At 50.6% G+C, this 25,347-nt stretch overlaps 1 protein-coding gene across 11 annotated transcripts in view; it reads right to left on the bottom strand.

Annotated features, from left to right (window-relative positions):
- Positions 1–5,954: 5,954 nt before the first annotated feature.
- DLG3 (discs large MAGUK scaffold protein 3) overlaps positions 5,955–25,347 on the bottom strand; it is a 60,121-nt gene continuing 40,728 nt past the window's right edge. For 5 of the 11 annotated variants that reach the window (XM_008272752.4, XM_070066743.1, XM_008272756.4 and 2 more), the window contains 10 exons: positions 18,285–18,461; positions 17,982–18,057; positions 17,064–17,163; positions 13,216–13,257; positions 11,933–11,983; positions 11,298–11,399; positions 10,525–10,697; positions 9,692–9,801; positions 9,295–9,386; positions 5,955–8,234 (listed from right to left, as the gene is read on the bottom strand). In XM_008272752.4, the coding sequence (XP_008270974.1) occupies positions 8,128–8,234; positions 9,295–9,386; positions 9,692–9,801; positions 10,525–10,697; positions 11,298–11,399; positions 11,933–11,983; positions 13,216–13,257; positions 17,064–17,163; positions 17,982–18,057; positions 18,285–18,461 (1,030 nt within the window). In that variant the 3' untranslated portion in view covers positions 5,955–8,127. Of the gene's footprint in view, positions 8,235–9,294; positions 9,387–9,691; positions 9,802–10,524; positions 10,698–11,297; positions 11,400–11,932; positions 11,984–13,215; positions 13,258–15,173; positions 15,220–17,063; positions 17,164–17,981; positions 18,058–18,284; positions 18,462–25,347 lie in introns of all 11 variants that reach the window. The other 6 variants (XM_002720087.5, XM_070066745.1, XM_008272753.4 and 3 more) reach the window with 3 other exon arrangements.

Genomic DNA, 25,347 nt, shown 5'->3' with positions numbered 1-25,347 from the left:
CCTTGCCCCTGCCCCCTGCCTCTAGCCTCTGGTAGCCAGCGAAGCCTTTTTTTGGGGGGGGGGGACTCCACCTGTGAGTGAGATCATGTGCTAATTGTCTTTCCGTGCTTGGCTTACGTCACTTAGCAGAATGACCTCCAGGTCCATCCGGGTTGTTGGGAATGACGAGATTCCATCCTCTGATGGACGAGTAGCATTCCAGGGTGTATGAGTACTGCATTTTCTTTGTCCAGTCACCAGTAGAGGGACACATAGGATGTCTCCGTTTGCTAGCTCTAGTGAATTGTGCTGCAATAAACATGGCAGCGCAGGTCACTTCCCTGGGATAGGTACCCAGGAGTGGGATTGCTGGATCCTGTAGTGGATCCATTTTTAGTCTTCTGAGGAACCTCCTTACCCCCTTCCATAATGGTTGGAGTCATTTGCAGTCCCAGCACCAGTGTGCAAACGTTTCCCTTTCTCCACAACCTCACCAACACTTGTTATCTTTTATCCTTTCATAGGAGCCAATGGAACTGCATTGAGGTGACGTCTCACGGTGGGTCTGGCGAGGAGTGTCGCTCAGCACTTCCCCATGTACCTCCTGGTCATTTGTCTGTCTCCCCTCAAGGAATGTGTTTAGCTATTCTGCCCATTTTTAATGGATGATTTTATGTTTTTTTTTGTTTGTTTGTTTTTGTTTTTTTGCTATTGAGTTGCTTGAGTTCCTTATATATTCTGGTTCGTAATCCCTTGCCCCATAACCTGCAAATCTTTTCTGCCATTAGCCTGTGCTTTGGAATACTGGTTACTATTACTCCACTCTTGCTGTGGCAGGATTACTGCATTGCACCAAATCTTGCAGTCCCTTTTGTCATTCCTCAGTCCCCAGGTCCCCAGGTACCACCTCGCTGTAAGGCTGTCCACCTTTCACAGGGCAGCTCCAGTGACCATGGGGTGTTTGGTTTTTCTTTTGCAGCCTTCCACTTATATGGGATGGGGGTCTTCAAACAGTTCATGGAAACTGAGTATCATGAAAAAAAGTATGCATGGATGGCAAACTTTTTTGCAGTAACCTAACTTGCCTCTTCATTCCATTTTCTACGAGCTATTTGAGGTTCCCTCGTATTTTGGACTCCAGTTTTTATCGTCTCTGCGTATTTCTTCTCTAGAAGAGCCTAACAGCCCTGGCAGAGCACTTTCCTTGTCCCTCCTTTAACAGCATGATCTTTTTGCCTCTGCCTCCCCATTTCTTGCTTTGGCCTTTCACCCCTCATTCTGCACAGGAATACCTCAACCTCTCTGATGAGCCAGACTAGAGAGGCAGTTTGCAAACCTTTTTACTTCCTCAAGAAAAGTTGCCAACCGTCCATTTGATCCCAGCTCCCACACCTCCATGCCACCCCCCACTCATCTCCAGGGTGCTCTGTGAGGGCTGGGGAGCAGCTATGACTAATACGGGGCACCTCAACCCCCCTTTGAGGTCATCTAATGGCACCTCCATATCCTGGATGTCCCCAGCACCGTTTTTTGGTCCAACCGAAATCAGTGATTCTGCCATCAAAGTGTTCTATTTTATTCAAGCTGTCCTGGAATGCAACGCCTCTGCCCAACTAGGAAAAGGCAGTTTCCCCTGGTGCTCGTCCAGGCCCCTCCCTCACAGTGGGCACTGAGCCTGCCTGGGTGTAATGTTGGGTTGCATATAAATCGAAGGTGCCTGTGCGCCATGCTCTTTGGCAGCTGTATTTAAGCCTTTTAATGTCATCTGCATCACTGTTTTTTTTTTTAACTGCAAATTCACAAAAGACATGAACCGTCTTTTTGTGAGGGAGTCAGCAGAATACGTGCCCTTTAGACGCCTCCTATTTTGTCATCATCTGTGCAAGTCTTCCAGCTGGGAGAGGCCTTGGAGATCATTTGTCCAACTCCCTTATGTTTCAGAGTAAGAGAGTGAGGCGCAGAAAGTGGAAGTTCAACAACCATTTCTCGTGCACCTGTCATGTGCAAGGCACGTATTAGCTGCTGAGAGGGATAGAAAGATAGACTAGATGAGATCCCAGCCCTCTGGGAGCTGTTAATCTCATTGGAGATGGATATTATGGACAAATAGCTACCATGCAAGCCGGGGCATGGTAAGGGAGTATCAAGGGGAGGGAAGCGCAAGGGCGTCTGTGGTCATCAGTGCATTTTCATGGAAGCTGCCATTTGAGCTGGGGCTTGAAGGGTTTCCTTCAGTAACAGATGGGGAGCAGGTGTTTAGCCTAGTGGTTAAGATGCCCATGGCCCACACACAACACCTGGGTTCGACTCCCAGCTCTGGCTCCTGACTCCAGCTTCCTGCTAATGCAGACCCCGGCAGGCACTGGTAATGACTCAAGAGCTGGGTCCCTGCCACCCACGTGGGAGAACCGGATTGAGTTCCTGGCTTTAGCTCGAGCCCAGCTATAGCTGTTGTAGGGCATGCGAGGAGTGAACTAGTGGGTGGAAAGCTCTGTATGTCTCTCAAATTTTAAATAAAATTAAACAGAGATGGAGGCTGGAAACATTGCAGACAAATGCCTTGCTCACAGATAAGATGACCAGGAGTCTAGGTTGGGCTTGAAGGGAAATCCCAGGGGATCGGGGCGAGTGGGGTAATGGGCACGATACAATCCTTCCCTCCTCACATGCCACTGCCCCTCCTCCTCCAGGCTGGCCTCACTGATCTTACAGGTCTCGTTCTGAATGTCAGCTCCTCCGAGAAACATTCCCTGGGCAGGTGCCCCTCTCTGTATTAGCCTCTATCACAGCCTTCTGTGGACTTCCCTCACATTCTGCATTTCCTTGTTCAATTCTGCATTTACTTACTTGTGCATGTACTCGTTTCTTTCTCTCCTGTCCCCTTCTAGGTTATAGGTCCCTTGAGAATAGGGTTGCGCTTGCTTTGCCAGCACCAAGCACAACGCCTCTGAGTAAGGGCTCACCAAGCAGTAGGTTTTGACCTGTGCAGGGACAGTGGCAATGACGACAAAGGGCTGCATTGAAAAACACCTTGGAAATGAGCAACAAGTTTGGGGGAGGAGATTGGGTGTGACGACCACAGGAAGAGAGATCAGGGTTTGAGCCTGGGTGACTAGCACGATGGTGGCGAGGGGTCACAGCTGCAGGCAGGGGGAGCCTGTGGAAGGAGGGAGGCGAGGCGAGACAAATGAAGGCAGCAAGGAGAAAAGGGCCAAGGCATCGTCTATCTTCCGAGGAGCTTTGCGCTTCATGCTTGGGAGGTAATGGCCGGCCTAGGTGAACTCCCATGTGCGCGATGAACTTGAACTGGTGGATCAGGGCAAGATGGTCAGCAAGTGGGGCAGAGCAGGTAGATGGTTTCCAGAGGGGGAGAAGACTGCAAGCTGACAGGAAGGGGAAGGAACCGGAGGAGAGGAAGTGGTTCCAGCCGAGGGAGGGTGGAGCCAGATCCCAGAGGAAGTCACCGCATTCCAGAAAGGAAGCTGCCTGCAAACAAGCCCAGAACTTGACATCCACCCTAGGTTTGGACCATGTCAAATCGCTTCCTCCATGCTTGAGCCGAAGACAAGTGCAGCTCTTGTCCCTTTACGGAGCACCTACTATGCGACAGCCACTGCACTGACTGCTGGGGAAATACGAGATGAGCAGGACAGCCTCTGCTCTCACAGATGCAAAGGGGTCAGGGCAGGCAGGAGAAGGCTCCGGGCATGGCGAAGTGCGAGGTGGCTGGTGTGCTTCTGAGCCACAAGCCTCAGTTTCCCTCACCTGGAAAACCAAGGACGAGCCTGCACCTCAGCAGGCTGCTTGGGGCCGGAAGTGAATCAGTACCCAGACAGCACTTAGAGCACTGCGGGAAATAAATGTGAGCAGTTACAGGAACCAGAGAGCACAAAGTCAATTCCACCTGTGGGAGGAGAGGGAAAAAAAGGCAGTGCTTCAGGAAACACAGCATGCAAACAGGGCAGTTCTCACAGGGAGTCTTGAAATATTAAGAGGGGTCTTGCAGGTTAAGCATGATGGGGTGGTGGTGAGAGCTTTCAAGAGCAGAAAAAAAAAAAAAAAAAAGAAGTGGGATTCGGGGAATTGAAATGGCCTGAGCAGAGAGGGACACTGAACAGGCCCCCTCTTCTGCGCCAGGAGGAGGGGAGCACTTGGCTGCACCTCCGGCAGGGCTGGCTGCTGGCAGACAGGAAAGCCAGCCTGCTCAAACCGCCCACTGGCCAGTTCTCGGGTCCGGGGTGGGCTTTGCAGAGAAAACATCGCTGGAGCTTCACTGCCAATGATGTTCTTGTCTTTTCTGGCAAAGTACAAGGTATCGAGATCCTGTTGATTGGGAATGACCTGAGGTATGCGAGAGCCAATTCTGCCATTCCTCGGAAGTGATGGCGGAATAGAAGAGGCTTTGAAGGACATGGGAATTTCAAGTTCAGCATTATTTGCGATGATAATAAAATTACCCCAGAGGTGCCAAGGAAATGGCTGGATGGACGAGAGGTCGGTGGAATTGAAGGCCATGAAATAAATCCCAGATGGGAACAGGGAGGAGACCCAAACCTTGGGAATACCTTGGTTGAATGGACATCTCCCAGGCCCAGGTCAAGGCTGTTGGGGCATCTGGGCTCACTTTTGACTTTAGCCCTCCTTTGCTGGCTGCCTTGAGAAATCTAACGGCTCTCAGATCGCCTTCTCATCTCACTGTTGCAAGGTTTTCTGATACCTTGCGATTCCAGGAGTTGGCACCAGGCAGGGGTTTGTCTCTGTGGAAAGGGTTCCATCGGCCTTCAGTACTGACCCTGCTGCTGGAGCCCAGGGCTCCTTCTCACCCCCAGCCTCTCTGGCTTGGCCTTGGCCTTGTCAGGATACTTGACTCTCGGTTTGTTTGCATCTATGTTAGCTTCATCCTTGAGCCCTTAACTTCCACGCTCGCTTTGAGTAAAGATTTTTTTTTTCTTTCATCAGCTGTTTTCTAGAAGTACTTCAGTGAAGCTCAAGTTGAACATCCTGTGTCTGAACAAATATTTTCTTTCGTCACGGAAATCATTCTAGGAAGATTTCAAGGTCTGGTAACACAGTTCTTACTCTGAGAGAGATGAGGGGGCAGGATCAACGGTGATTCCACAGTAGCACTGGGAGCCGACCCTGAGCTTGGAGGCAGGCCGGTGTGCTGTGGGCACGGCAGAGCGCACGCTGTGGTCCTGGCCCTCACTGGTGTTTCTAAGCTGCTCAGGACCACAGCGCGCTGGGGCTTAACTGTCTTCGGCTGCACTCCCTCTCGGAGGGAGCTGGAGTTCCTTAAGCCCCAGGGGAACTCTTTGGGGACTCCTTTTCTTGGGCTGCCTTCTGCCCAACAAGAGGATGCGGGAAAGAGGGCCACCTGCGAACCATAAATGACCAGAAACGAGTGAGGGTGGCCAGCAGCTGTCGCCCTGGATTTAATTCCAGCGGCACCTCCCCGGACGTCATGGCATCACCCACGCCCAGAACACCTGCTCTAAACGCTTTTCTCCCTCCCGAGGGCTCCAAGGACGATTTCCACCCTGTGTGCGCGCGGGGGGGGGGGGGGGGGGAGCGCGTGTCCCACTCTCATTTCTGGAGCTCAGATGGCCGCCAGGCCAGCTTACCCTCAGCATCTTTCTCACTCAGCTCTCTGTTGCTAAGTCGGGTCCTACTTTCTGCAAGCAACACCCTCGCTGCGGCAGGCAGCTCCCACCTTGTGTACCTTTTGCAGAAATGTCAGCGTTTCGCCATCAGGGCCGTGGCCACCCACCCAGCTGGGGCTGTGTGAAGCAGCATCTGGGCTGTTTTGCAGAGGACCTGTCACCACCCCGGGGGGGCTACACTCATCCCCGGCACTGGCCCGTGTGGGCAGCTGATTCATCACTACGGAGAGAGAACATTTGGGCCCTCACATCCTTCCCACTGCCGTGTCCCCGCCCTCCCTTCTCAACTCCTCCAAGAAGGTCTCTGAGCCACAGTTCATTGCAACTATCATTTATTAAAAAATATAAGTCTCCTCGGAAGGAACACTGCTAAACCAACTAGTGTCATGCTTACTCTGCACCTCTGCTCTTCTTCCCTGGGAGAGGAGGCTGAGCACAGTTAACACCAGAGGACCGCCGCGGCCTACTCACCAGCCCTTCATCAGAGTCACTTCTGCCCCTCGCTTGATCCCTCCTGGCCTTTGATCCAGTGTACTGCCCAGGGAAAACTGCTGCCCTTTCTTTACCCTCCTCTGGGCCCCCGCTTTCCAGCTAGCCTCCCTACGCTGCTAGGATAACTGTGAACAGGTTTCCCGAATTTGGCTGACAGTGCTTTCAAAGCATCCTTGATGTTGTGTCATTCATTCGCACCGGTCCTAACCCTGTGGGCTCAATCCCAGGGGTGAGCATGTCCACGTTCTCCCCGGCGTGGAGGTGAGGGAGGCACGCTGGCTTCAAAGGAGCACAGTAGAGTGGGGGTGGAGTGGGGTGGGGGGAGCTAGGGGAGGGCCTGAACCACACCTGCTATCCGCGTTTGTGGTGGGAGGAAGGCGACTGCCTTGACCACACTCGCTGCCATCAGGCTCTGGGAGAAAGCAGCAAGGTTTCACAGGCCACCAGTAAGCACATCTCAGCTCTACAGCTCAAATTTACAGCATTAAAGTTCTACTGTCTTCTTGAGGAAACGGTAAGCTATCAGCTGTTGGTGAAGGGGCCGGGGTAGGGCATATGGAGCAGTTGCAAACAAAACAAAACAAAACAAAACAAACTCATGTGGTGGCTGGCCACACCTGGTGCTATTCCCATAGTCGCAGCGTGGAGCTGAGGCAGGCAAGTGCCTCCCCATCCGGTCGCTGGCCCCAGGAGGGACCCCCAGCCGGGTCGGGCCTACCCCTGGCAGGTAAGCGAAGGGCCAACTTGGCAAGGCAGAGCCCTGCTCCCACTCCCACCTGTCACCAGCCCCTGCCTTCCTTTCTGCGGACTGGACGCCCAAGCCTGGGTCACCTACCCTATCACAAGGCCTGGCTCCTTCACGACCTCTTGAGCCTTTAGAACACTGGCAAATCAGATTCTACGCATTCACTTTAAATAGTCAAAGTAAAAGTTGGAATAATGAAAAGGCTGACACAGTAGCACAACATGGTTTTGGTTTAACAGCAGCTTAAAAAATGAACAAAAAGGAAACCTCTCATGCAGACACATCAGGTGGCATAAAACAAACCGGCGATTTCACACGGAGCGTCCCTTAGCCGTTTTCTTTGCACGCACAGGACTGACCGCACCCCAGGCGCAGCGACTGCTCTCAGGTGGGAGGCTCCAGTGCTCTCGCCCCTGGGCAAAGGCCCTCCCTGGCAGGCCTCAGGCCGACCCCTCCTAAAGAAAACCTTAGCTCTCAAGAGAATGACAAGATTCGGGTGCCCTTAGTACAGCGATTTCCTACTGCTTTCGATCCCTTCCCAACCAGCTGGGACGTTAAGATGCCATCTGATTGGACTATGAAAATTAAAGCATTTCTCTAATAACACAGTACCGTTGATGAAGTCTCCATAGATTTTCTACTCCCCATGTGTGTGGAGAGAGATATATATATATATATATTATATGAGAGTGTATAATATATATATATAATAATTTCTATATATTTTATATAAATTACATATATATATCTGTATATAAATAAGATACTTTCTGTTGCCATTACGTTGCACCGTTCAGAGCTGCGAGACAGCGGGACAGATGGGTGGAGGACGCCCCAGAGCGTCTCGTCACGCGGCGCAGGCAGCTCACTTCACAAGCCGTGCAGCTGGCCGGGGTCTGTCTTGCCATCAGTCCTCCTCTCTTCTCTTCGCTTCTGCTTGGTTTTTATGAAAACAATGGCTCTGATGGATGTGCACCTGTGCTAGCGCTTGGGAAAGGTCCATGCAGGAATGGGCACAGTCACATAATGAGCGAGATGGCATCATCCCCCCCAAAAATTATAATAAACCAAAACAAAACAAAAATTAAAAAAAAAAAAACAGGACTAGAAAACTCAATTTTTTGGACATATCTAAAAAAGGGGACAAGAACAGTAGTCATTTGTTCTCCCCATGGGGACAGGAGTGAAGAGGGAGGAGGGAAGAGGGACTTGATTTCTTCTGTTCACAAGAGAATGGTTGGAGGGGATTCTTCAGAGTTTTTCAGGGGATGGGACCCAAATGTAGTGCCCAGACTGGTCCTCAATGATCTGTTTGATTTTGTTATAAATCTCTTCCAGTGAGTCACCCTGTACAATGGCTAAAGTGAAGAGGAAAACAAAATTATTACTGTAGTCCACGGCACACGCCCAAACCCCCCGGCAATCCTGCCTGGGCCCCAAGGTCAGGGCCATAGGGAAAGTAGCTAAGGTGCCCCGAGCGTGGGGCTGGAAGTCAACCTGCAGAGACAGAGAAGCTAAGCAGCAGGGGAAAGTGTGTTTATTCAGATGTTCACTGAGTACCCATCGCATGGCACGCCCTGCAGCTCATGTAGCTCTCGGCCACCCCATGGCCGGCACCTTGTAATTCCAGAGCGGCCTTACTGAAAGATTTGGAAAAATCCTGGTTATCCATTCCACAGCAGAAAGTCATAATTTCTGACAGGAGGAAGTGCTCCTGGGGCTGTCACAGCTGCTCTCTGTCAGAGGTCAGCCCAACTCACAAAGACAAGGACAGCGAGGAGAGCTCCAAAGACCCCAGGTGTCTGAGTACATTTATGGATTTATTTTTTTACCCTGGTAACCTAGTAACACCCCTGGCTAGAATTGACGGAGCACCGCCCTGTGCGTGCATCCGTCTGTGTTGCTGCCCTTTCAAAGGTGAGGAACATGGTACCTAGGAACCTTCCCAATCTGTTAGAGGAACTGACCTTCTGAGACAGGGGATCTCACTCACTCTCACACACACACACACACACACACACACACTCCAACAGACAACACACCAAGAAGTCATCGTCATCAACATTTATTCAGCACCTGAAACACACAAGGCAAAGTGCTAGGGTGGGGAAGGAGTGAGGAGGAAGGGAAACAAAGTAGTACAGGGAGCCTACAATCTAGCAGGGGCAAGAGGACCAAAGGAACAAAGCAAGGATCCGCAGCAATTGCTGCTGAGCGCTTGATACTATCCACTGGCTGGCTACACGGCTTTGGCTGCAAGAAAGGGAACTTGAGTGTGTTGGACACGTTTGAGCTCAAAAGCATCCAGAAACCCTACGCAAGGCTTCTACATTCTGTCTACACCTCTGAGACATACTCACGGAAACAGGTGTCTGGCTGCTGCCGCAGTGCCCCAAGCTGGGCAGCAGGGATTCTTACCTGTGAAGTATTCTCCAAACTCCTGCTCCAGCTTCATGGCTTTGTCATAGATCTTATTTGCTTGTTCGTATGTCTGCCGTCGGTTCATTTCCCTGCCAAAGCCACAGAAGACAAACAGTTCCAAACTACATCCTGTGCTTTGTTCAACATAAAGGATTGCCTGGGGTTTCCTGAAAATGGGCTAAGCTACCCTCTCAGAGAGGCCCACAGCTAACTCCTTCCTGCATCTTTCCCGCTTCATAAGCCCAACCAGGAACACAAGGACAGCGGTTCAAAACAGAAGGAGTACCAAGTGACAGGGCTGGGTCCTACCCCCGCCCCCAGTCACTTTACTCTCTATTTCCTGTCCAGGGCCCCCATCCTGGCTGGGCACATCGGAGTCCCGGCAAACACTTACATAAGCGCTTCAATGGACTTGGGCTTGATGAAAATGGCAATGGGGTAAAGTTGTGCTTGCTGCAGTCTCTTGATAGCATTGCCGGAGACATCTAAGATGCAGTGCTTGCCCTGCAAAAGCAGACTTGATCAGCCTACCCACTGCCTAGTCACCCAAGCCCAATTCAGTAGCACTCCAACAGCCACCTGGACTACCCAGGGCCATGCAGAGAGGGCTAGAAGACCCTATCCCACAGGATCCTGGGGCCCCACCTTGCATTCCTACTACCCACAAAGGCCACATCCGCCTACAGTTCCTACTCCCTTGTGGGTGATGCTCCAGGGTGAGCTGCAAGGAAGAGACAGACACTTTCATCAAGGGACTGGGCATCTGGAAAGCACCATGGCTTTGGGCAGTGGTACCACTTGGTAGCCCATGAGGGAGGAGGTGGATCCAACTGGAGCATCAGCATGAGCATTTCTTATATATATGATTCATTTATCTCTTCATTCAAAAGGCAGAGTGATAGGGAGGGAGAAGGAGACTTTCCATTCACTGGTTCATTCCCCAAATGGCCACAATGGCCAGGGCTGGGACAGGCCACAGCCAGGAGCCAGGAACTCCAATCTGGGTTTCCCATATAGGTGGCAGGGACCCAAGTAGTTGGGCCACCACCCATTGCATCCCAGGCACATTATCAGGGAGATGGATCAGAAGCTGAGCAGCTGGGACTTGAACTGGCGCTCGGATATGGGATCCCAGCATTGTAAGCAGAGGCTCAACCCACTGTGCCACAGCACCAGCCCTGGCCGGAGCGCTTCCATCTTCCCTTTCAGGGTCATGCCTCTGCTTACCCTCTCTGCGACTGCTCGCACTGACTGGATGCTGGTCCCATAGAGATTGTCATTGAACTGGCCTGCCTCGATGAACTTGTTGTCCTGGATATCCTTCTCCATCTGCTCTCGGGACACCACAAAGTGGTAGTCTTGTCCATCCACCTCGTTGTCACGACGAGGGCGGGTAGTATCTGAAAGGACGAAAGGAAATGCTGTGGGGGGCCCATGGGCAACGGTCTGCCCTAAGCCACAGAAGCTGACTTGGTCCTCTCTCACCTGACTAGGCCATAGGGCCACTCCCATTTTTTTCCCCAGATTTTTCAGGGGGTGGGAAGCAGTTGAGAAGAGGTCTGTGTTGCCTACTTCCCTTTTTACCTCCAGCTTTCACACACATGGCCTACTGGCTTCAGCTTTAAACTGGACCAAAAAAGTAGGGCTTCCTGGACCAAGACATGGTAGAGGGTACCAAACGTGGCCTGGGAGCCAGTGAATCCATGAAGCCATTCACTCAATCACATCAACACCACTTGGGCTGAGACTCCCCATTTGTCCAATCATTCACAATGCTCGCCACTCAGACTTCCCTCCTGGAGCCAGCAGCCAAGACATGTCTCTCCCAACCCCATCAGCTTTTGGGGAATCTTTTGCTACCTACTTTGTTCCAGGGGGGTCAGAGGTATCCTGTCCTCAAATAAGCCTAGAATCGGATGCCAAACCCTTTCCACCAAACATGGCAGCAGTAACTCCCAAGATACTAAGCTGCACTCTTTTGGGCCTGCATGGGCTCTTACGTGGTACACAGGATCCAAATTTATGCGGGAACTCGGAGATCAGGTCATCATTGACTCGGTCCTTCATTGAGCCCAAGATGATCACGGGCCTTGCGTAGTGAACTGGGGAGGGAGAGCATCAAGACAGTGAACAATCCCAGAGAGTCTGGCTAGAACACAGAGGCTCTGGAGCCGCCAGTCAGACTGAGTAAGTCATAATTGCCATCCTCTGGCCTTTAACCAAGACATCAAAGGAGCCTTTAATTGGAGAATATCTAAGTCCAAAGCAAGTCTGCTACCAGAAACATCTCTTCTTCCAACACATCCAGGAGAAATCTTTGCACTGACACCAGCAGCTGAACAAGGTTTTTGAGAGCAGCCATTGAAGACAGGGACTTGGACCTCTCTTTCACCAATGGTTACAATTCCCTTGCCTTCCTCACAAATCGGCTCTTTGCTCTGGAAGGCAGCTGGCAAAGGCATAGTGAGCGGTACACCTGGGATGGTCTCTCCCTTCCCTGTGACACTAGGAAAGAGGAGGGGCCCAGGAGCCAGGTGTGCCGTGGGTGAGCTGTCTTCCTCCCCCAGCTCGCTGCTGCACTGAGCCCCCCGATTGGGAGACCCACACCAAGGCAAGACTCTCAGAGGGGGCTTACTTTCTTGTCGTGTCACTGGCTCATATGACAAAATAGCATCCTCTTGTCCTTCTGCAACAAAAAAGGGAGACGGGTTAGCACTTTAGGGCCTACTTCTCTGTCCGTATACAATACTCACTACATCCCCACCCCTGCTGCGAACCAGGCTTACTGAGTGGCCCTTGCACCCACCTGCCCTGGGTGGCCTTTCTGCTTCCCCAGGGCAAGAAAGCACAGGAAGCCCTTCAGGGCCTAGGACAGCAGTCAGGGGTTCTCCCACTCAACAAAACATTGCAGAGCAAAGGGCAAAGCCCAGAAGCCATGAAGCCACCAGCAGAACCCACCCCTACACCTCGAACTGTTTTGCTAAGTCACTGCGCTCAGTGGCCCCCTTGCTTCGATAAGAGTCACAGGGACACTTCAACTGATGCCAAGTCTCCTCCCCGACAGGCAAGAGTCAAGCACTCAGGCAGTCCCCAAGGCTGCAGCGTAACTTTGCCTTTCTAAGGGTCTACTCATCTCCTTGCCCGCTGGAGGAAGCATTCAGAAAAGCAGTGTACAGCTGGGTTAAGGTCCCCAGTGCCCTTTGAGACCAATGTTCTGTCCCCATGGTGGAGCTTCGGCAGTCTAGCAACCATGTGCTGGGCGCCTGGACGTCCCCAAGCGGCAGACGGCAGGTACCAGGGAAGGCAGTGATGTGTGTGTGCGTCAGGCCATGGGAGTCCAAGCATCCTGGGCACGTTTTACAAGGCCCCTTGCTAGTCATCACAGCTCCCCCTGGAAGGCCAATGTTCCCAGAGTTCCCCTGGTTTCCATTGTGGCTTCCGTGTTCTGCTCATGGACACTCCCAGGGAAAACCGGGCAAACTACCTGATCATTTAGCCCCGTCAAAAATGGGGGGGGGGGGGTCCTAGCAACCAGGAAAAGGCAAATTCAAGGCACTATCCCTCCCATAGCTGCCATTTTTCGTTTGGTCTCTGAACAAATCTGTAGACCCGGCTGTATCTAGAGCCCACATAGCCTGCGGCAGGGGCAGAGGCTTGCTTGTTTGGCGCTACACCCTTCCCAGGGTCTCAGGGATGCTTTCAAGTCAGGTCCTAGCCAGAACTACAGGGCTTATACTCTCCTTTAATCTACAGGGCAAACCCCATCCAACCACGAGAACGAACAGGCCACAGCATTTCCAGGATCTCAAAGTGGACATGGCTAAAAGAAGCACCAGCCTCTGAGCAGCACTGGAATGAGGATGGCAGGGGACACATGGCGGAGCCACACGACATGGCGGGGGTATGACACACACTTACTGGAACTGCTTTCGCTGTCACTGGTGTTGGATGTCACTCCCTCTGCAAGCCAACAAGAAAGAGACTCCAATTCAGAACACACCACTGAGAGGTCACATGCAGCACAAAACTCACGGGGTCCAGGAGTGAGACACTGAGCTGTCAACTGGGCCAGGCTGCAGGAAGCCCGCCAGGTCCAGGCTACCGACTGGGAGGCACGGCTCCACCGCTGAGGCCCTGTCTAAGCCTGGTCCCCAGAGCCCTCACAGTCTGCACACTACAGCAGCCTCCTCCTGCCGCAGTCATTGGATTCAAATGAATCGATCTGAATGACTTTCAACTCCTATCCCAAAATGCATCTCCCAGGGCTAATGACAGGGAAGAAAAGGCAGTGGCAGAAGCAGAGAGATGCCCAGGAAACCTGGCTGCTCGTGAATTTCCGCCCCAGACAGAGCCCCTGGAAGTACAGAAACATGCACTAAGCACTGGACGGGCTGAGAAGTCACAAGGGAGGACTACCCTGACCACTGGGTGTGGCCTGCAGCCCCCTGCCACCACTCCTGAGAAGGAGCGCGTGGCTTTAGCTGGGAGGGGATGTGCCTTCACCTACCATCGGACAGACAGGTCAGAACACAGAGACAACCAACCAGCAAGAACGCTCAAGGACAAGATGGCCCTCCTGTCTGGGACTGCTGGCATCTGCCCATCCCTGAATGTGAGTGGAGACGCCTGATGCAGAGGAGCCAAATTCACAGGGGACACCAATAAAAGCCCCCTCCCACGATGACAGGCAAATGAAGATGAGACGTGGACACACCGAACCACGGAGCAAGACGCTGCTCATTTCAGCCAAGACCACACGATTCCAGACCATGATATGCTGTGGCCCTGCCCCAGGAAGGACTGGCTGGCTGGGCTGCCACACACGGCTAGTTTCTGAATGACCCCAGTGGCAGCTCCTCGGCCTCTGGCCTCATTTATTGAAGGAGAGTATATGCTGACGGGACCCCACCCTGCACACCCCTCAATGGTTAGTTCCTTTCATTTTTCACTCGAGGATAATTCTCCCAAATGGAGAGGCCAGAAGTTTCCTAAGATCAACTCCTAGATATATATGGTCCATAAAAGGTGCCGAGGCCCCCGCTGGACTACCTGCCAAGGCCCGAGATCTGCTGGGACACCCCAGACACGGGCCAGGTAGAGGGGTTCAGAGTAACCTTGCCCTGAGTTAGAGACCATAAGAGCTGAAATTCCTAAGTCCAATTTTTTAAGATTTATGCTCTTTATTTATTTGAAAGGCAGAGGGACAGAGAGAGGGAGAGAGAGAAAAAGAGAGATTCTCCATCTGCTGGTTCACTCCCTAAAATGACCACAAGAGCCAGGGCTGAGCCTGGTTGAAGCCAGGGGTCAGGAACTCCATCCAGGTCTCCCATGTGGGTGGCAGAGGCCCAGGCACTTGGGCCATCATGTGCTTCCTTCCCAGGTGCACCAGCAGGGAGCTGAATCAGAAGTGGAGCAGCTGGGACTTGAACCAGCATTCCAATATGGGATGCCAGCGTTGCAAGCAGTGGCTTAACCCACTGTACCACAACACCAGCCCCCTAAGCCCAATCCTTTAGTGTGGTGTCACTGGGAAAGGAATCTAGCCAGCAAGCTCCCCTCCCCTTGAGATTAGCTTCTCCCTGGAGAAGCACACGGGCCCACCTCACTTCTAAGGTGGGACCCCAAGCTCATGCCCTACCACTTGGAGGTGCAAAAGGAAAACACAGACATGAATGATAGGGGTTTATTAGGGCACCAGGGATCCAGAGCAAATGTGTGACATTCGGAGCCACATGCACTTTCTCTTGTTGTGCGAACAGAGTTCTCACAAACACTGCCCTCCCTTACCCTCACCCTCCCTCGTGTCCCCTATACCCCACCCCCTCTATCTCCATTCATGCCACAAATACAGTTAATGGTGTGTAAGTTGGACTTACTCAGGTTCTTTGCTCCATAATAATCGTCACTTAACCCAGGGAAGTCCTGATTTCACAGACAGCAAAGACAGAGAAAGGGGGAGGGGAAGGGAAGGGGGGGAGGGGGAAGGGAAGCAGAGGGGAAGGTAGGGGAGTGGGAGGGGTGGGGAGGGGAGAGGAGGGAATTGGGGAGAAGAAAAAAAGAAAGAAAAGACAAGGGGAAGGAAGAATACAGAGGCAGGTGAACATTAGTGACAGAAGTATGAAATACTACGAAGACCTGTAACTAACAGTGAGGTTAAGAACTTTGCTACAGAAAGAACCCCCCAGGTCAGATAAGGTATGTGGACTTCGGGCTGCTCAGTTTTATTGCCAGAGAGCCTCGGAGTAGACCGGCTTTCCAAGCTAGCCTACAGCCCGCAGGTCCCCAGGACAGGACGGATGGCATTCCAAGGCTTGGAGCAGGTGCTTTGACAAGCAGCTTTGAGCAGACCGGAGGTCGTGGAGCCCAGGTCCCAGCTTGGTCCCTGAAATGGTCATTTACCTCTGTGGGTGCACGAAAGAGAAAGGGCTCTGTGTGCCAGGTAGGCAGATAGGACTACCGTCACCCTGAGGAGCTTCTGCCCAATACTGACTCACGTGGTGGCAACGCTTCAGGAAAGGTTTCCTGTGGCCTGGGGTGTGGTCTCCAAAGCGCCGGGCACTTGGGACTCTGCCATGCAATGGGCACCCCCAGGCTGGGCTCAGCAAGGAGGTTCTGCAGTTCATCTGTTGAACCATGCTGGTTTCACCTCATGTCTGTCTCAGATAGTCTCTTCGTGCTCATGAGCAGAACCAACTTCAGCTGCTGCTTCTCGGTGGCTAGCCTAGGAGGATGAGCCACGGCCTGCTCAGCCTGACCAGGGCACTGCGCATCTCTCAAGTACACCCCACACAGCAATGACCTACACACAGCACGGTCGTCAATCAGGCGGGTCTTAAAAAAAAGAGCCAGTTCCTCTCAGAACTAATCAGTCTCCTGCCAGTGCCAAATGGCTCAGGACTGCAAGATCCCTCCATGAAAGACAGAGGAGTTGTTGGTAAATGAGAGACATTCACAATTCACGATGAGACAAATGAGGCAGTATCTTTCAAGCTTGACCTGGTGTTTAAGGTTAGGGCCAGAGCAGTAAAATTTCTGAGGCATTTGGTGGAGTAAGAAGATGTGTCCAGGATTAAACTGGTTCTTAAAGTTAAAGCGTTACATACAATCTTTTCTCCCCAATAAGCTTCGTGTGTCTGCGTGTGTCTTTGTTTGGACAATGTTGAAGCACACTCCTGGGTGGACTCACTTAAGCGGGAAGGACTTTTTTGTGGCACACTAGGATGACAGGGAGCCTGCTAAGGGTCACGCAGGTTATCTTGTATGCTTATGCACCTGGCGTGGCATTCCAGAAGCGGCCCCGGTTCTGGGGAAGTTGGGGGAAGGAGAGGCTCTTCTCTTGACATAGATGAGTGAAGGTAAGGGAGAGAAAACACAAGAGGAAGAAGCCAGGAGAGCAACATTGAAGGAGGTTCTTAGACCTTGTTTTCTTGAAAACCCGTTTTTCTAACCCTGGCACTCTGGTTGAACACCACTCCTCACCACAACAGAGCTCCGTCTGGCACTTCCAACGCCAGTGCCAGGGACTTCCTGGAGGCTGGCGCAGGGACAAGTTCCACCTGAGAGCCTCCAACATTCACTCCAAGTGAGAGAGGAGCTCGGTAAATAAGACCCAACGTCTCCCCGTGCAGAGTGCTTTCTGCCCTGACCCTGCAAACGGGCAGGCGTGTGCCGTACAAGTCCTCGGCTGGACTTCTCATGAGGGCAGGGGTGACTGTGGGAGGACGGGGCTGCAGACGGTCTGCTCTGTGGACTCTGCTGCTACTTACGTTCCTGTATGCTGCTCTCCTGGGCCATGTTTTCTTTGCTCTTGTAAAATGGAAACTTTCGAGAGAGGCGGAAACTCTTTTTACGTTTCGTTTTGATCGACTGTGAAAGAACATGAAGATGGAGGGGAAGGACAGAAAAAAAAAAACAGAACAATGGATTTTAAAGCATGCAAGAAAAACTAAAATGGAGACAATGGTGAGCTAAATAAAAGACCATCTCTCACGAATGGAGTCTATGAGATTAAATGAAAGTTGATGTAAGAGGAAAAACATGTTTACAGGAAAATGTTGTAGGGATGTTAGAGGTTTCTACCTAATCCAGACTCACAGCACTCACTGGCACTTCCTAAAGAACAAAGGTCACTGTAGCCTCCTGGACACATGCCCTAAGGCGCCACTGACATACACAGAGTCATCTACTCCATGTTTCTCTTCCCTCTACTGCTCCGGAAGTTCCTTGGCCTGCAAAGCTCACAGAAGAAAAGGGGTGAATGGGGAGCTCTCCTGTCTCATGTGGTCTGATGGGAGGTGGGAGCTCTGGGGCTGGCTGTCCTCGACGGGCTGCCGAGGCCAGGATCTGGTTAGGGTCCGCACAGCTCCGATGCGGTCTGTCAGCAGGGAGACACCCACGTGTGGTTCTACTGTCTCCAGGTCAGTCAGCCCTGCAGACAGTCCAACTCTGGCACATCTTCAAGAGTTAGTTACCCAGAGGGGCAGGGCACAGCCTAGCCATGGGCCGGAAGTGCTCCCTCTCTGCCTTCTGAACGGAATCAATACCCTGCTCGGCCAGAGCCAGCCCCGTGGAAAAGGTGTCTTCATGTGTGCTCCCCAATTCTCTGATACAGCAGACCACACTCCAAGCCTCGCACCCCTCTTCAAGCCCTGGCTGCCATCCCCAGGGGACCCCTCCCCACTTACCCTGTTTGATTCGATCATCCCCGTCCTGGCATGGAACTTCACGGTTTTCAATCGAGCTCGCTCTTTCTTTTCCACCCTGTGTGAGAGTTGGAAAGAAGTCGTGTCATTGCCAGGACACAGTCTCCGCAGGCACAGCAGCCAGTCTTTGGCCCACGGAGTGAGCCGTGTCCTGAGGATCAACTCTACCAAAGAGAAAGGAGGCCCCTACATTGCTCTCTGGGAACTGAGACGTGAAGAGGGAAACGAGCAGGTAACGTCAGCAAGAGGGCAGGAGATGCCTTGCTGACGACTGTGCCGGCTCACCTCTTCTTACTGGGAATCACGCCGATCTGCTCGCTTTCTCCATGGGGGGTCACCAGCCTTGCCTGCCACCACTCATCATCAGAGGCATTAATGACGTGCAGGATGTCACCGTAAGAGAAGCTGAGTCCCTGGCTGGGCAGGCAGCTGTCCCGAGTCCGGTCATAATCAAACAGGGCCCTGAAACACACAGCACAAGGGGAAGTGATCATCTGACCCCTAAATGCCAGGTGACTGGCACTCCGCAACAGGACGTGAGAGGGCCAATTCAAACAGCACAGGCACGGCCGGCAGCCTCGCAGCTGACCACGGCGATGCTCTGGGACACTGCATCCTTCCTTCAGTCCCACACCGCTATGCATGCTCCCTCTTTTCAAAAGACAAAGCCCATTTGCCCGACAAGGGGCATAAGAGAAGATGTCATGAATCTGTCATGGCTTCTTGACACAAGATGAAAGCTCAAAGTCAAACACACTCAATTGTCGCTCCCCCTCTTCGTGGAGGAACGACACTGAACCCTGCGCTGTTCTTTCGTCTGCTCGGCCCTCCCCGGGTTTGCTGCTGGTTCTTCCCGGGTTGGCTACTGTCCCTTCCACCTCCGTGGAAGGGCAGTTCCCCCTGGCCACATTCCCCACTTCCGCAGGGGAGCGGCACACCGCCGGCCGGCTTTCTCGGGGGCTGCACGGGTTCCCTTAGATGTTCCCCATAGATGTTCCCGGTGCATGCCGTCTCTCTCCTCCTTTATAGTCCTCCTCCACCAATCCCAACTCGGCTGCCCACACGCCGAGCACGCTGCTCTCCTCCAATCAGGAGCAAGTCCTACAGTTTATTAGTTGAACTGGAGGCAGCTGTGTGGAAGCTGTTTACTTCTCTCCCAGCGCCATATTGTGGGAGAGCAGATGCATAGAATAAGTCTTAATTCCAGTAACTCAGTCCAGTCCGGGCTGCTCCCCACACTCAATAGCCATCTCCCTCAGCCACCACACAGCCTAGGAAACTAGCTTGACCAACGGGCCAGATACAAATGTATCTGCAAAAGGGAGTTGAAGATAGGTTTAAAAAAATGTTAGTTACAATCCCAAATAATGAATGGAAAATACTGCAGAGACACAAATAAAATGGCCCTGTGTCGGGAGGCAGCCACACAGTGACAAAGTTGGAAGGGACTCTAGAAGTCTCCGAGCTCAGTCTTTGTCTTACATCAGGGGAAACAGAGGCCAGGGAGGAAGAGTAATTTGCCCAAGGTCACACAGCTAACTGACCTGGGATAGACACCAGGTCCTCTGACAAGGCACACCCTATGACGTGCCATAAACGGAGCAGAGTGAAGAGACACGGGGGAAGGGGGAGAAGGGTGGAGAAGGGCGTCGTTTGGGCTTGGGGAAATGGTGGAGACCGGGTGGGCTGCAGCTGAAGTCTTAGGAAATGTGGCTGGAAATAAAGGTCCAAGGCACACTTTGGAAGGCCTTAAATAGATCTGAGTGAGTGGCCCCTGGGAACTTGAGAGCAGGGAAGTGACACGGCAAAAGAGCCTTAGGAACATTCATCTGAGCTCACACGCGGCTGGGGGAGGGTGGATTTGGAGGTGCATTTCAAGCATCCTTCAGGGCCCACTGCTGCTCCCAGCTCTGCCGAAGCTGGGGCTGCTACCTTCGAGCAGAACTCCCCGCTCAGGGGGCACTCAGCTTGGATAAAAATCTCTTCGTTCCTTATCCAGGGGAGCCGCCCCTCATATGCATCACCGTAAATGGGTCATCGCCACGAGGAGGTTGCATTTTCCCACCAGCAACCTAGGGCTCTGTCTTCTTCGTGTGTGTTGAGAACAGAAGTGCTTTCCCACCTTTGTGCACACAACCCCCCAGGACTGCCCAGGACCCAGTTCCAATCCTGCCACTTCGACGTGCAGTCTCGTGGTCTGTGGCTCATCAGCTGGGGGCCATGAGTCAAACATGCCAATTCCCCATGTGCGAGTCCAAAGGAAAGAGACACTGCAGTAAAACTATGGAGAGCAAAAACACTAGTGAACTTTCTAAAGTTCTTGAAACGGAATCTGGAAAAATCCGTGTCAGGTACTTTGGAAGCGAAATGACCCAGACTCTAACAAAGTCTCCTTTATTTCCCTCAATTTACATACTCAACGCAGCAAGGGGAGAGGCAGTGACTAGTATCTAAGCAGGCACGCTGTGAGTTTCTTTCTGGGCTGTGTGTGACAGTCAAATCTGAACACACATGTGTGTCCTGAGGCAAGGCAGGCCTTCTCTGGGCCATTCCTGTTAAGTAGCAACCTTATTCTGGGCGACAATGAGAAACGTTAGATGGCGTTATGGGCTTCAGAAATGAGAACAAATATAGTAAGGAGGTCAACAGAATGTGGATTGAGCTGAAATTATGGGAAGGGAAAGAAGGCAGGTGTTAAAAATTAATTAGGAACCATCAGGATGTCTGTAGAAGATTAAAAGGCAGAGTTTACTGGTTCCGGGTGTCAAACAATATATATTTCAGCCCCTCACAGAACCATGCTGGACCTTGGCAACAGCAGTAACAAGCTGGAGTACATGTGTCAAAGTTGATGTAAACATGTTTTCTGATGCCAGGAATCCAATTATTTGTAATTTTTTGAACATCTGAGGTTTGAATAAGATTAATTTAACAGTTTCCATCCAAGATGAATTCCAAGTATCTTACAATATTAAAACATCTATAGTTATTATTAAATCTATATTCATATTTTTTAAATAAAAAACCTATACCACAAGCTAAGTAAAAACAAAATAAACACAGATGAAAGCCCATTGAAATGCCAGTAATTACCACTGCACATTAGGAATTATACTATTGGGTTTGTTTAAGATTTATTTATATATTTGAAAGGCAGAGTGAGAGAGAGAGAGAGAGAGAGAGAGAGAGAGAGAGAGAGAATATGAATGAATCACTAGTTTACTCCACAAATGGTTGCAATGGCCAGGGCTGGGCCAGGCCAAAGCCAGAAGCTTCATCCAGGTCTCCCACGTGGGTGCAGGGGCCCAAGCACTTGGGCCATTTTTCACTGCTTTCCCAGGTGCATAAGCCAGGAGCTGGATCAGAAGTGGACTTGAATCAGTACCCATATGGGATGCCAGCCTTGTAGGTGGTGGCTTAAACCACTGTGCCAGAACACTGACCACTAGGTTTGTTTTTGAACCACAGCATGTGTTCCTTTTTGCATTTTCAAGAAATTTAAGCCAATCAAAAAGAAAGTGGGGAAACAGTATAGAAGACACTGACTAGAATTATTTACTTCAGATGAGAAACATGTTCCGCTCAAAGTTCTCTGGCAGACAAGGCAAAAAAAAAAAGTTGTATAACTTCAATTTCTCAATAAAAAGTAGTACTCAAGCCTATCTGGACTTTGATGAATTTATGAACGGTGAATGAATAAGAAATACTGGACAACAGGATGGACGAAGCTTCCTTTCAGCTGTGATTCTGTTGAAGCCATACAAGCATGACATGAGCTTGAAATTCTCAACTATACTATTCTTCCAAATTGAGACCGTAAAAGACTAATTAATGAGAATTTCCTTTTCTAATAGTCAGAACTGCAAACAGGAGAACCTAGTAGAATACTGGAGCCTAGAGGTCATTTTGTCAAATGTCCTATCTGTTAAGGGAAATCCCTTAGGCATTCTCCAAGTTTCATTCCAGCTCCAGCACTTAAAGAGCCTGCGTCTTGCCTAGGTTTCCTTTCCCAGGCGGGACATTCCTAATACCTTCAACAAGTCCTTTCTTTGTCAAGCTTTTTATTTGTTCTCCAAACCCATGATGTGGATTTCCTCTAAATCGACTTTGTATGCTTGCCTGCTGAAATTTTATTTCACTCAAGAGCTAGAAAATTTCCTCATAGATGATGAAAGGCAGGCCTAGATATGCACACAACCTCGCCTCCAGTTCCATAGTGGATGTCTCTGTAAGTCACAGTTATGTGTATTTAGAAAAAAAAGTTAATTTTCCGCTTCGCTATGTGTAGAAAATATCATTCTTCAATGATGTAAATACGTACTGAAAAAAAATAAGAATGGGACTAGGAGAGGTAAGAGGGAGCTGGGTGGGAGAGTGGGTATGGTGGGAAGAATTACAATGACTATGTTCCTAAAGTTGTATTTATGAAGTGTTATGAAATGCATGAAGTTTGTATACCTTAAATAAAAGGTTTCTGGGGAAAAATACTGAGTCTACTTTACATGGGACACTGTGTTAGACACACGAGAGATACTAAAACAAAGTATGTCCTTGGACTTGTGGAGCTTGCTGTATCTGACAGAGAGTAGAGAATGCTGAGTACGGGACTGGGCGTTTGGCACAGAGGTTGGGTGGTACTTGGGACACTCACATCCTACACCAGAGAGTCTGGTTTGAGTCCCTCCCAGCTACTCCACTTCCTGCTAATGCCCGGGAGGCAGCAGACATGGCTCAAGTACTTGGGTTCCTGGCACCCATGTGAGAAACCTGGATGGAGTTTGGCTTCAGGAGCTGTTGTAGCCATGTGGGGAGTGAACCAGTAGATGGAAGATTTCTCTTTGTCTCTATGTCTCTCTCTCTGTCTCTCTGCCTTTCAAATAAAATGAAAATACAAAAAAATAAAGAAATTCTATTTCTTAGGAAAAAAAAAAGAAGAATGTTGAGTATGTTGCAGCAAGGCCTGAAGGCAGTCGCAGGGAATACAGATTACATCTAGTTTGGAGAGGCTATGAGGAAATACTGCTTTTTGAACTGGACTCCATGAAGGTTCAGGGTTTCCAAAGGGAGAGATAGGGAGGGGTCCTTCAGCTAGAGGGACCGGTGTAAGGAAAGGCCTTGAGGCAAGCACAGCACTCGCTCAGCAATCAGAAGGACAACCATCTCTGGCTGGGCTGTATGTGGCGGCAGGTTGGAGCCTAACTGTGGATGTACTCAACGCCCAGCTAAGGAGTATGGCATTCATTTTGTAGGCCTCGTGTGACCAACTTTATTGCCTTAGCTTTTTTAAAAAATCATTACCAGGATAAACATTACTGTAGAAACCAACAGGCCAGAACAATAAAGTTAAGTGACTTCTCACATACAAATTTAAAAACATGCCAACCTAAACCATGACCCTATAAGTGGTGACAGACTCTCTTTAGAACATCCTGGTATCCTAATCAAGTGACAATGGTTTGGCACCTTCTGAGAAGACCAATGAGAGGAGGAAGGAGCTCCTTTCTCCACAACACTGGTATATCCTGCCCCTCCCCTTTTGATCCTTAAGGCTGGTACTAGAGAAGGTCAAGGCAGATACTTCCCCTTTTAAAATCAGGCTTGAACCACTGTCCCAGAACCGAGATCCCACACTTCCAAGGTCCAAATGACACATCCACCAAGCACTTCAACCTCTGATTCAAGGAGAATGAGCAGCAAAAATGAAACAATCTGTTTGTCTCTAAGACACCTAAAGAAAGGATGGAAGTCACGAATCTGCCATCAAGGTCTCATCCTGAGTGTGTGTGACTGTGTGTGTGTGTGTGTGTGTGTGAGAGAGAGAGAGAGAGAATGGGAGTTTATCTGACAAGATGGTATGTTGGGAGACCAGAAGTCTCAGAAACCTCTTATTACTTCTGGGTCTAGATAAAAATAATTTCATGGAGACCTTGGAGTTAAGGACTGTCAGGTCAGAGGGTATCACTGTGTCCCAAGAGAACAAAGCTTATGGAAAGATTACCATCCCCAGCCTAATGTACTTAGGACAGGTGACAGATGATTTCTCACCCCTGGAGATGCTCCCCCTTGGTTACTGCCATGTATCTCTGGTCATTCCTGCAGCTTTTCAACTATCAAGGGCAGGCCAGAAAAATAATTATTTGAAGAATAAGGTAAAGAATGTGACCCAGGGAAACTGTGACATGTGAAGACAAAGTGACAGTAGGCAAAGAAGTTTTCTGGAGCTCCTACCCCATCAGAGAGGGCAGATACCCTCTCCCAGGGACAGCAGGTTCAAGTTCTCGAGCTAAACTTCAGCACTCCAGTTTTCATGGCCACTGCCTCTCTCTCTAAGGAGAAACTATTTCCAAAGGTCTTGAAAGATATGTTAAGAGGTGACCTTTAAAATATCCCCTAAGACACGCATGTGCTCTGGGGATTTTGCCGAATCTTCCTTTCAGCTGGCTCTCTCTCTCTGCCAGATGGGAAAGCAAGAATATAATCAGTTCAAAGTAAACAGATTAGTGGACAAGCATGTTTATAGTTCAAATCCTAAATTGTGAGGTTTGGGGCTGCAAGATCAGGGAAATCACAAGCACCTGGCACAGCCACCCTGGCGTCTTAGGGAACCGGAATACGGTAGAAATGGCAACCACCAAGGAAACTGGTCAGGCAGGTTTCCTGATGCAAAGCAAACAAGGACATTTTAGCACCATAGCCTCAAAGGCTGAACTCACTTAATACCATGCCCATCTCTCTAGCTGGGGCTCGGGCCATCTGGCTAGCCTAGCCCAAGTCCCTCTTGGCTTTGTGACCCTACCCACTCCAAATTTCCTTCTCTCTAATTTATATCATATATTTGGCAACAGCTTCTCTTTATGTCTTCTATGCACTGCTATTTAATTCTTACTTTTTTTGTGATCTTTCAAATGATATCACCAAAATGGAAGCCCTTTGAGGGCTGAGACCAGGTCTCATGCTGCATGTGGGATTCTGAATGCTTGTGAATAGTGGATAAGACCAGGCTAAGGGGGAGGAGGGCATAGAATACCTTCTCAGTTACTCCCCAGTTCCTATCCCTCAGAGTCTTCTCCCACTGTATTTCCCTCCCAGAACAGTGGATAAAGGGCAGTTACTGATCAGTATGTCCCTTGGCCAGGCCACACAAGGCATGCACAGCAAACTCTAAAGCAATAGTCATTCATCAGCCCTCGACCTTAGCGGGAGAGTTAAAATTTCTGGCCAGCTTCTGAAGAATATCCTAAAAGCCCAAACCCAAGCACTCAGGAAGACCCGCCGTGGGTCATCAGAGGCAGCATCCTGGGTGCTCCCTGAACAAGGGTACACAGAGAACAAAGGACCCTTTTCTCCT

This window comes from Oryctolagus cuniculus, chromosome X (assembly GCF_964237555.1).
Source record: "Oryctolagus cuniculus chromosome X, mOryCun1.1, whole genome shotgun sequence".
Taxonomy (NCBI): domain Eukaryota; kingdom Metazoa; phylum Chordata; class Mammalia; order Lagomorpha; family Leporidae; genus Oryctolagus; species Oryctolagus cuniculus.
Note: the sequence above shows the minus strand (reverse complement) of the source record. Positions and strands in the feature narration are given on the sequence as shown.